General features: G+C 40.1%; 1 protein-coding gene across 1 annotated transcript in view; it reads left to right on the top strand.

Moving 5' to 3' along the window:
• unc13a (unc-13 homolog A (C. elegans)) overlaps positions 1–11,628 on the top strand; it is a 40,829-nt gene that overhangs the window by 25,753 nt on the left and 3,448 nt on the right. The window contains exons 35-43 of the mRNA XM_086161269.1: positions 67–213; positions 731–854; positions 4,555–4,584; positions 5,911–5,967; positions 6,104–6,184; positions 6,302–6,449; positions 7,161–7,217; positions 10,465–10,557; positions 11,431–11,590. Of these exons, the coding sequence (XP_086017395.1) occupies positions 67–213; positions 731–854; positions 4,555–4,584; positions 5,911–5,967; positions 6,104–6,184; positions 6,302–6,449; positions 7,161–7,217; positions 10,465–10,557; positions 11,431–11,590 (897 nt within the window). The remainder of the gene's footprint in view (positions 1–66; positions 214–730; positions 855–4,554; positions 4,585–5,910; positions 5,968–6,103; positions 6,185–6,301; positions 6,450–7,160; positions 7,218–10,464; positions 10,558–11,430; positions 11,591–11,628) is intronic.

The following is an 11,628-nucleotide window of genomic DNA, read 5'->3' on the forward strand; positions in this document are numbered from 1 at the left end:
GTTCTGGCAATGTTTAAATGGACAGACTGATCATAAAGACATTCAATACTTGTCTAACACTTTTAGTTTCCAGCCTCACATAGAGGAGAATGTGAAGCAGATGGGAGACATCTTGGCTCAGGTTAAAGGAACCTCAAACGTGGGGAATGCCAGTAGCGTGGCTCAGGATGCAGACAATGTTCTGCAACCCATCATGGAGTTCCTGGATAGCAAGTGAGTCAGTCAGCTATTTTTGTGAAGCCTGTAAGTGGGAGCTCGAGTTTGGAGGAGTGTTTTGTTATTTAACATGCTCAGGCAAGTTGAGCACATTTTTCACATTAAAATATGTATAGAACAGAATACACTGATCTTTGCTTTACAGCAATCCATGCTAACCCATGTGCAAATGAAAGTTCTATTCATAGGTTATCTTTATGTGAATTTTAATCATTTTTACAGATTTTCACTTATTTGTATAATGAATAATTTATAAATACATTAAAAACATTGCATCTATACCATGCATTTTCTACCTGCATTTGTATTAATTTATTCAGCTCATTAATAACATTAATACCAACAATACAGCACACTGAGACTGAGAAAGGCCAAAAGAAAATAAAGCTTTTGATGTTTGGAATTCCAACAACCATTTGTTTCTGTCTCAACATTCAGCTCTTTTTGTCACTGGATGTTTCTTCTTGTGACTCACAGTCATTTCCCTTCCTTTCTCTACCCCCTCGCCACCCAGTCTGACTCTGTTTGCTAAGATTTGTGAGAAAACTGTGCTGAAACGTGTGTTGAAGGAGTTGTGGAAGCTGGTGATGAACACCATGGAGAAAACCATCGTCCTGCCGCCGCTCACAGATCAAACGGTGAGAGCACACAGGCTTGTGAATGCACAAACAACAGCATACAGCCACACAAACAACCCTGTTATTAACATTTAGCCACAAATCATTCCCGATTGCAGAAGGGCTCACTCTGCATGAAAAAACAGCTAAAAATATACGCACTCGAGCCAAAAGACAGTCCTACATGCTCAGATCCAGGGAGTATGTTTTTTCCTCCAAAAGACTGACTGATTTGTTTTAAATAAGTGTGACTATCGCTGTGAAAAACAAAGCGATGCAAATGAAGAGAACATACAACCCACACTGGTCCACACATGCACACCCACAAACAAAGACACACTCGCCTCCAACTGCAAGGTTGCATCAGAAAGAAACGAGGAGGTGGAGAATGTGGAAAGGGAATACAAAGGCAGACATCTTGTGTGTGTTGCAGTTTAAGATGGACTTCTGATAAACAAATGACTGAAGGAGATCAGACCACTTTTTGCATCGTGTTTACTTGGCATCACATCCACTTCTCAACCCCCACACACTTTATCTTTCACATGGCCCCCAGTGCTTTCATTCATCCTTGCAATTAAGATGAAACCCATGTAAAAATAAAAAAAGTAAAAAAAAAAAAAAGGAGTGCACCATATCATTCTAACACCAGCTTATGGCTGCTCTCCAGCATGTCATCCAACAGTCATTTGGAGAGATATCTGATTTATAAGCACTGCACAACACAGAGGCAAAAGAGGTTTTGCCCAAAGGATCTGGCCCTCCTCCAAAACAAACGAACAAGCAAAAAAACATAATACCTCATGCATTTTGGAAAGCAGCCTGCTGTTTTCTTTTGTTTTGGATATATATGTTCTTATTTGTGTTTGGTTATTGACAGAAGAGCCTCATATCACCCTACGAGGGGAGGGGTTTATCCCTGTCATATTACCATTACCTACTCCGACTTGGACACCCGAGATCAACAGTTAGCTCCGTTTCACTTGACTTAACACCGTGATGAAAGAGACTTTAATAAATTAAAGGTTAAGATGTTTTTTTTTTTCTAAATATGTTCAAATACCACAATTGCATCTAGCTTGAAGTTGCTTTTAAAAGCTCAAAAATGCATTTCTATTATCTGAGACATTTTGTCTCACTTCAGAACCTAATTCCCAGGTATTTCTCTGCCTCTGCTTAGTTCGTGCTTTAGACAGGAGTGGGACGTGGGTTCCACGTCCCTCCATCAAAGGGGTCCAGACTTGTGTTTTTGATTGATGTGGGGCTCTTTGCAGCTTGACTGACCCTTCTCTCTGGTTGTTGTTGTTGTTGTGATTACTATTATATCCTGCTCCCACTGCTCTCCCTCCACAGATGATTGTAAGTACAGCACTCCTGCGTGTGTGTCTGTCTGTATGTCTACGATAGTTGGTTCTTTGCTATATGTGGCTGCGATCTCCCTTGTTTTTTATCACCCATCACACCCTCTCACTTTTCTCACCGCCCCTCATCCTTCTGGCCTGTCTCTCTTCTCTTCTCTTCTCTTCTCTTCTCTTCTCTTCTCTTCTCTTCTCCTCTCTTCTCTTCTCTTCTCTTCTCTTCTCTTCTCTTCTCTTCTCTTCTCTTCTCTTCTCTTCTCTTCTCTTCTCTTCTCTTCTCTTCTCCAACTCTGTCTCTCGTTGGCAGAAGCATGGTGCATTCCTGACTGGTTCTGATAGGTCCCACCCTCAAAGCAAATTCTATCAATCAGTGCCCTCCTTTTCGCTGTTCCCTCTTCCTCAAACAGGAAGTGACACTCCTCTCTTGCGCCTGGTGTTGCCTTGTTTCTTCTCATGCATTGTGTTATTTAACCGGGATTCTTGTTGGGTGACTGATCTCTTGGTGGCTTGGTATATAGTGTTCCTGCCCCATCTCCAGTTCCCCTGTTCCCTTGTTCTCACTTCCCCTACACCTTCCCCACCTGTTTGAACTGTGTCCCCCTCCCAACCCCCCACTGTGGGTTTGTTGCTTGCATCTGATCTATTCCAAAACTGCAGTCTTCTCTCAGTATACTGTACACAACACTGTATGTCTCTTTGCAGACCTGTCATGTTGGTCTGTCCCAGTTTGGTTTCATGTTGTGATTTATTATTATAATTGTGATGCCAGTCTTATGCCAGCAGTCCTGATAGCAGAAAGAGATGTATTTGGTACAATTATGACCCTGTATGTTGCAGTGAATGCCCTTAAGCTCTATGTGATGACTTTGAACTATTTAGCCTTCAATATTTACTTGCTTTCTGGAGTTTTACCATGATATTAGGTCACCCCTACACTTGCCAACAGGATAGTGGCATTAAAGTTCTTTGATGTATTAAAACTAATTTTTATATGTTTTCATGCAAATATTATCAAAAACATTTTCATCAAAATATGAGTTTTAAATGGAGAGTTCTGACCTCCTGTCCAATGAGCCACAAATGCAAGTTATTGAAAGTGATAGTCATTTTTTCTGTGAAGCTTTAGAAATATTTGATTTTGGATCGACAGAAATTAAAGATTAATATGTTCTTCTCTCTGCATGGTTTTCAATAAAGTAATGACTGAGTACTGCCTGTGTGTTCACAGGCCGTGCTCCATTGTAGGACATTTAGCAGAAGATTACCGTAATTTCCAGACTATTGAGCGTACCTGAATATAAGCCACAGCGACTAAAAAGACTAAATAAATATATGTGTACATGTATAGGCCGCACTTGTCTATAAGCCGCAGGTGTCCACGTTGTAATATGAGATATTTACACTGGAAGATGTTACACAGAAACATGTTTTTAAAATTTTAAGTAAATATACACTGTTAGAATCCACAACAGGAAATGCTTTTTTCTAAACAGTGCCCGTAACATGGCCAATGAAAAAGATTGCTAATAAATAACACGAGGAAGACTCCATTCATCCGTTTTCTTTCCCCGCTTTGTCCTACTCCAGCTGATCGCTGTCTTTGTCTTCCTCCTGCACTAAAACCACTAAAATCGTCTTCTTCAGTGACAGAATTGAACAGCGTCAGAATTCATTGGTCTGATGTGATGAGACTGAATGTTTTGGCGTCATGAAGCTTGTTAGCCCAAAAAATCCATAAATCAGAGCCATCCATGTTTAAGGCGCAGTGTTCAAAGAAAAAAAAGTACCATCTTATAGTCTGGAAATCACGGTAAATTGGTTTAATATAGCTTAACTTTGCCAAACTAATGAAACAAAATGATCACCTGACACACTATCTAGTTCGAAATTTTAGAATGCCATACAAATCTATCATCATCAATAAATTATGAAAAGGATTTCCATAATGTTATGGAAATCCAACAGACAAGAAGGTCCCTGCCCTTAACATATTGTCATGGCAGTTGCATACATTTTCTCTCATAGAGTCTAGCAGACTAGAAAGGCACTTATAAACCAAATGAAATGTAAGTGGTTATTTCATGTACATTATAGCTTTGTTCAGAGTAGCACTGAAAAGCCAAAGAAAAAAAAATGGATTCTCCCATCAAAAAGTCAAACTGGGTTTTTTTATTTATTTATAGTTTGAGACATAAACTCCACTGTTGTGGCTTCGTATAACATGATTAAAAAAGAAAGGACATTTCTGGCAGTGATGAGCTCTTGCATTTTTGGTTGACTATTCTGATTAAGACAATGAGAGTGAAGTCAGGCAGCAGGGACTGGCCAGTGCTTGAAGTATTAACCCCATGCTCTCTTTCCAGGGGAGGCTGAAGAGTGCTTCTCACAGTGATGTAAGGACTAAAACCCTTTGGATCAATGTGTCTCGTCTCTCTCTTCTTTGTCCTTCCTTCATGTCTTTGTCTCTCCTTTAGCTCCCAGTCAAACAAAGCAGTGGAAATATTGATTTATCACTTCTGTTTTTTTCACACATTCCTCTCTAGAGCTGTAATGTGGTGTAAAAAGCTTTCTTTTACATGCAGTAGTTGTAGTTCCATGCATTTCCAACCATTTGATAGGTACTGTACTCTCATGATCCATACACATATATAAATTACATCAAGTACCACCAGGTACAGAAGGTCCTTCTACTCAAATTTGTTCGGGTTTCATTGGCTTCACTGTTTAATCACTGAATCTGATTGGTTCCAGGCACCATAAACACACTTGAATTTGTCTTGTGGTTTATGGTGCATTAGCAACATAAACTCAGAACAGCAGCAGCAAAAATGATAACGCTATCATCAATTTTCACATTTGTTTTTCATATCTCAACTGGCATTTACATTGTGTGCCAAGAGGTATGCCTTAATTTCTTAGTGTTCTGTGTAGTGTAGGCATATAGGAGAATTGGATCAAGCTCAATAATGTATGTCAGGCAAGACAGAAAAAAGGCCAGATGATCTTGTATTGAGTTTGCAGTTTTTATTTTCTTTTCTTGTGTAACAACTATAATGACTACACTCTAAACTCTAAATTTTCAAACCACCCTTGTGCCAATATGCCCTAAGGGTCTGATGGTACATTTAGTCATTTATTCAAATCACAGAAACCATAGATTAAGTCAAGTTAAATTAACAAACACATTATACTGGACATCCAGTGACTAACTGTATACAACTGCTTCTTCTTTGTGTGTGTGTGTGTGTGTGTGTGTGTGTGTGTGTGTGTGTGTGTGTGTGTGTGTGTGTGTGTGCGTGCGTGCGTGCGTGCGTGCGTGCGTGCGTGCGCGCGCGTACGTGCGTGTGCGTGCGTGCGTGCGTGCGTGTGTGTGTATGTGTGGATCAGTACAGACTATACTGTATGTCTACCTTGTTGCCCTCACTTTGGGCTGAGTCTATTTTTCCTCCCTGACAAAATGTGTCAATGTGTGTTATTTGTGCAGCGGAGTGTTTCGGAAAGAATAAAACATCGATAAATTGATAAGTGTGATAGCGGCACTTGGCTGAAAAAGTACCCTGACATTCTGTAAATCGGATTAGAAAGACAGTACATGAATGTGTGTTTTAGAAAAGCTGCTGTCCTCTGTGTGACACTGAGCTGCTTACTGCTGCTTCCCTTATAACAACTTTCCTCTCCCTCCTGCCTGCCTCTCTTCTGTGATTCTGTGTGTCTTCCAGGGCACTCAGCTCATCTTTAATGCTGCCAAGGAGCTGGGACAGCTATCCAAGTTGAAGGTACGATATATTTCACTCACTTAACTACGAACACTCACAGCAATACTCAGAGCAGGACTCTAATACCTTGGAACTCATCTGATGATGCTAAAAAGTTAAGAATATTTATCCCTGTTACAAATGTTTTATTGTGCAGGAGCACATGGTTCGCGAGGAGGCAAAAGCACTCACACCCAAGCAATGTGCTGTCATAGAGCTTGCCTTGGACACCATCAAGGTCGAAATTCAAACTCAATTCTTGTTTTGTATGTTGATCAATTTGATTGCTCACTGAGAATGTGGAGTTAAACATGTGCTACTTTCTGTTCTGTTTGTCTTCCTCTACGTCTTTTAGCAATACTTCCATGCTGGTGGGGTCGGTCTGAAGAAGACTTTCTTAGAGAAGAGTCCTGATCTACAGTCTCTCCACTATGCCCTGTCCCTCTACACACAGGCTACAGACAAACTTATTAAGACCTTTGTTCAATCACAGAATGCACAAGGTAAGACATCAATATTTACTGTCCGTGTTACACTTTCTTCATCCCTTGAGTTGTATTTCTGAAGCAGGAATGTAGAATAATACCACATTCTCTGTTCTCTACTGAGACCAGCTCATCATTCACAGAGGGCCAACTGTGCCGTAGCGTTTTCCAGTCCACTGTTGACATTGGGGTTTTTTGAAGCGCATTAAGTTGATGCTAATACAGAAGAGTATGTTTTCTCTACTTTGAAATGCTAAAACTCCCAGTAGGCAGCCTCTGGAAACAGAGAGACTGTGCTCTTAAGAATGGGGAAAAAATAGCCACCCCCTCTTTTCTGTCACTTTTTTCTTGGTCTTGGCCTCCATCCAAACATGGCTATACAACAGCAGTCATCTTTGTAGAACCATAGCTTACACAACCTCCCCGAGCAACACTGTTAGAAATGTAATTAGAATTCAAGATAAGTTAAGATTTTCACTGGATAAGTGTCAGCTATTTTTCAAGCATAGAGGACCAAAGTATGTTTAGGTCCATTACATCTGTGGGTAGAGGATCTTGCTCCAAAAGAGATCAGAGGGGATAAGTCTAGTTAACATAGATACCAGAACGCTCCCATATTTAGTGACAAGATTTACAAATGTTTGGCGTTCTCATGTTGTAAAGCTCATATTTCTACATGTTTCTCTTTTTTTCTGTCTACTCCCTCCTTCTGCCCAATCTGTGGGACAGTATTCGGCGGGAAGGGGGTGAGGTTCACCACTAGTGAGGATGTTTACCCAGACAAGGGTATGTGGCACCCAGGCTCAGAGTTTGAGACATCCAGGACCTTTAGAAAGTGTTCTGGCCAAAACCCAACTCCTTCCACCTTCCACCTCCTCATGTGCATCCTGAAACCCCCCTGCCTGCTCAGACTCATCGAAACAGAGGAATGGAATGCACAGACTGAAAACACATTTTTTTTCTATCACTGCCTCTTTCCCTCCCGCCCTTCAAATGTACATATAATCCTGCCCACTAATGAGATAAGGATATATACTTTATGCATTTTTGCATGTAATAACAAACTGATGTCTGTCTGTATGTATGTATGGGACTGCATTGAATACATACTACGTAGACCGTATGTATGAGCAGACACGGAAGCATGGTGTGCAGACATCAGTCAAAAAGATTAGAAATGCATTAAAGTGTGGTGGAATTCTGAACCAGCATGATGTCACTGTGACAGATTTGCGCGCGTGTGTGTGCGTGTGTGCTAGCGTGTCTCCTTATGGAGTTACTGAAGTCATGTGAACAAGTGAGACTGCCCCTAAGGCTGATGACAGACAAGAGTATCCAATGTCTCCAGCAAGCAACGCAGGGAGGAAATCCCTGTGTCCAATATTTTGTTCTTCCCAGTTTGTCTGAAAGACAGTTATGTTGAAGATGAGGCTTTTAAGAGGATGACGATGGCTGTTGGCTTAGTTTGTCTAGAAAGGCTCCCCATCCTTGTACGCTGTATCATCACACAAATATGGTTTGAGACAGGCACACAGCTCCCAATCCCACATGCCGCTCAGGTCCCCTAACAGCAGGGATGAGAAGAGGCTCAGTTTATCCCCCATCAAAAGATTGAGCCAATCAGAAGCAGTCCCTCAGGTCAGGTGATCAGATTTCTGTCACATTAGATTACTTTTAGAAAATCTGACTTTTTCTTATGAATACACATTGACTAATGTTGGAGCTATGAGGAGTGAAGGCATTGCTTGAGTTCAGATTTTATTTGATGTTGGACAAACCTTGGGCACATTTGTTGTCCTGATCATGCTGGACAAACTGATAAATTTACAGACTATTGTGTTCTAAATGCTGTTTGTATGGAAATGTCAGTCAAAGGAAGGTGGTGTATACATATATATGAATAAATATGAAAGTATGGCAGTTTTAGATTTTCTTGACTAAAATCGCGGATTAATTTTCATCTCTTGCCAAGGGAATTGCACTAGTTTTTCAGACATCTTAAAAATGGTGTAGGAACAAGGCAACTCAGAATTTATTTTATAACCTTTGAAATCCTGAGTACACATGCAAATACAGTAAACAGATGGATGACGGGTACATTTTCTCCATACTTCACTAAGTTAAATTAAATTATATACTAACCTGTTTTGGACCACCTAACACGGGAATCCCACAGTGTAATTACAGGATCTTCACAGACTGATGAGTAAAAAAATTATTTCTGCAAAATACTGGTGCACATGAACTGACGTGAGACCTGGAATGTGTGTGTGTGTGTGTGTGTGTGTGTGTGTGTGTGTGTGTGTGTGTGTGTGTGTGTGTGTGTGTGTGTGTGTGCGCGCGCGCTCGTGTGAGTATGTATACATTTTATAAAATAATACAAACAGACAAAGATGAAATGTTATAGGTTATAGAAAATGTTTTTCTAATGTTATAGAAAAAAAAACATGTGTAAGTTAATTTGCCCGTGAGTTGCATGTACTCATTACTAAGTTAATCATTACTTATAATAATAGACTGACAATTTCTGAGTAGAAGTTTGAGATTTACTGTCTTTTGCAAAGGAGAGATATGAAGCAATCAACATGTACTTCTTAATTTAATCAAGAAGAAACACCTAGTTATTGCAAACATAATTTCCCTGCTTCTCAGCCAGTGAGGTTTTTTTTTTTTCATCTTTATGAACCTCTTCTATAGTGTGCACAAGGCCAGATGGATGGCTGCTGCTCTCTTTGGTCCCGCTGGCAGCGAGTAAACAATTCTATAATACTCCCTGAAGAGATACAGAGAGCTGCATGCCAGGAACACTCTGCTGTCTAACTCCCTCAAACACCTTGTTTCGTGGGCGGCTGGTTGAAAACACACATGCAGGCTGCTGGTTGTTCCCACAAAGACAGCATTGACACAGCAAGCACGCTAATTAAAACATTGGAAATTAATATCCATCTGTCAATGTTTCCTTTGAGGTGAATTTTGATCAAACTTGCTGGTCAACGTGTGGTTTAAGACCATCAGGATACACCGTCAAAAGTTTTATCCTTAACCTCTTTTCCAGACTGAGGACTTGAAACCATAGATAGTTAAAAGTCTTGCATCAAGCAAAATGGATTAAAATTAATTTAGTGAAACAATTTTATGCAAAGACTTCCTGCTGATTTAAGAATTTATCTTTTATGGTGATGTCAAAAATATTATTATTGTACTATCAGGGGGAATTTTGAATACTCTTACTTTAGAATTGTGGAACCAGTAGAGCCATCTGTTGTTAAGAGATCTGAGAAACTTCTCTCTTGTCTCCCCCCGGTCATTCCGGAGGAAGAAATGCATCGTCCTGTTTGGATCCATGAGATGCATGTTCTGACCTCATCTGTCAGAGAGTGAGGGGCATTGCAGACCCTTTCCAGATTCTCTCTTCTTTTTTGTTCAGTCTTCTACTGACTGCCCTGCATTTTGACATACAGCTCACGTCTATGAGTGGGAACAGATGACAGTTATTTCATTGTTTCACTTTCATAGATGAAGACATGCCTACAAAAGGCTGCTTGTGTTTGTCGGTGTAATTGTATGCATAACATTTTTTTAAAGCATCACTTGAGTTACCATCTTTGGAAAGTGAACATTTTTCCACTATTTTAACAGGTATTAAAATTTGTATATAGTGTTGTGTTTTCCTACAATGTTATTCAGTAAGTGTTGACTCTCACGAACAGCAGTTTTGGTTGGTTTTATATTTGTGCACTATAACATGTGCACAAGGTATTCCCTTGCTTAATGCCCACTTATCATGGAGCAATAGTTTTTCTTTGAAGAAAATATGTCACTTCTTTGCACCGACAATGTTGGAAGTCCAAGCCATTTTATTGTGCAAACCTAAAACAGAGTATTAGTTCTCTTTCCCTATCGTAGAGGAGAAATTACTTTGTGAACAGAGAGCACACCAGCTTGACTTTGTGTTTGGAGCACAAAAGTACCAGGTTTTCACCTTGAAAGACATCAACACTGCTGTTTACTTTTCTCTTCTCTTTCCTGTCAGGCTCTGGTGTGGATGATGCTGTCGGAGAGGTGTCCATCCATGTGGAGATTTTCACTCACCCCAACACTGGAGAACACAAGGTCACAGTGAAAGGTGATGCAGTTTTCTCCCTGTTGCTTTCTTCTCTGAAAATATATGGATCATTCTTTCCAAAGGTCCACATACTGAAGGGAAAACAGAATTTTCTCAAACCACTTCTGGAGAAGAGAAGATCCGTGCATATGCAATTTAGCTGTCCGATTGCTTTTTGCATGGGCATTGGATGGTGCGATGTGAAAATGCACCGCAAACTTCCACTCAATACAGTTGACTCCATTTTCATATCAATGGTCTTAAATGTACAATGAGTATAAGCACTATTGTGAATTTCACTGTCAGCAGATCTATTGTATTTCAAGAGCAACCAAGGAAGCTCTGTCTCCAGATGAAGGTCACGTGGTGTATTTTTAAATTCCATAGAAAGCAGGAGAGGGAACGTAGGATTTGGCATCTATCCCCGAATGTATCATCAGGTATCATAACAAACAACAGAAAGCTGTATTTATTTGAGAAGTGACTTTTAATTATATTCTCACCAGCAATGTCAGTCAAGACCAAAAGAACCTACTTTTCCCAAAGTTTGATCAAATTAGTAACAAACAGTCCCTTAATTCAATTTAGTAAATATATGTATACAGGGTATGTTTCAATGACAACAGCACATAGCACATTGGAATTTCATATTGTGCATAAATTAAACAAGAAAGATGTAACTTCAAGGTGAATCAATCCTGTCAGTTTCAATTTCAAAAGCTACTATGTGACCTGAGTGACCAGTATTTATTAATTTTGCTTGCTCAGCTTCTTCATTCTGAACATAGTGCATCTAGATCAATTTCTGTCATTTTTTTTATCTCATCTTCTCTCACACACCTATTCCTTCCCACCGTGGTTCCTTCCCTTCTACCTCTCTGTCTCTCGCATCAGTGGTGGCCGCCAATGACCTGAGGTGGCAGACCCAGGGAATATTTCGTCCATTTGTGGAAGTGTATATAATAGGTCCTCACCTCAGTGACAAGAAGAGGAAGTATGCCACCAAGTCAAAGAACAACAGCTGGGCACCAAAATACAATGAAACCTTCACTTTGTGAGTGATGATGAAAATTAATATTGTAACGGAGCTGT

This window comes from Fistularia commersonii, chromosome 16 (assembly GCF_037954325.1).
Source record: "Fistularia commersonii isolate RoL2024-O1a breed Wild chromosome 16, RoL_Fcom_v1.0, whole genome shotgun sequence".
In the NCBI taxonomy this organism is placed as follows: Eukaryota; Metazoa; Chordata; class Actinopteri; order Syngnathiformes; family Fistulariidae; genus Fistularia; species Fistularia commersonii.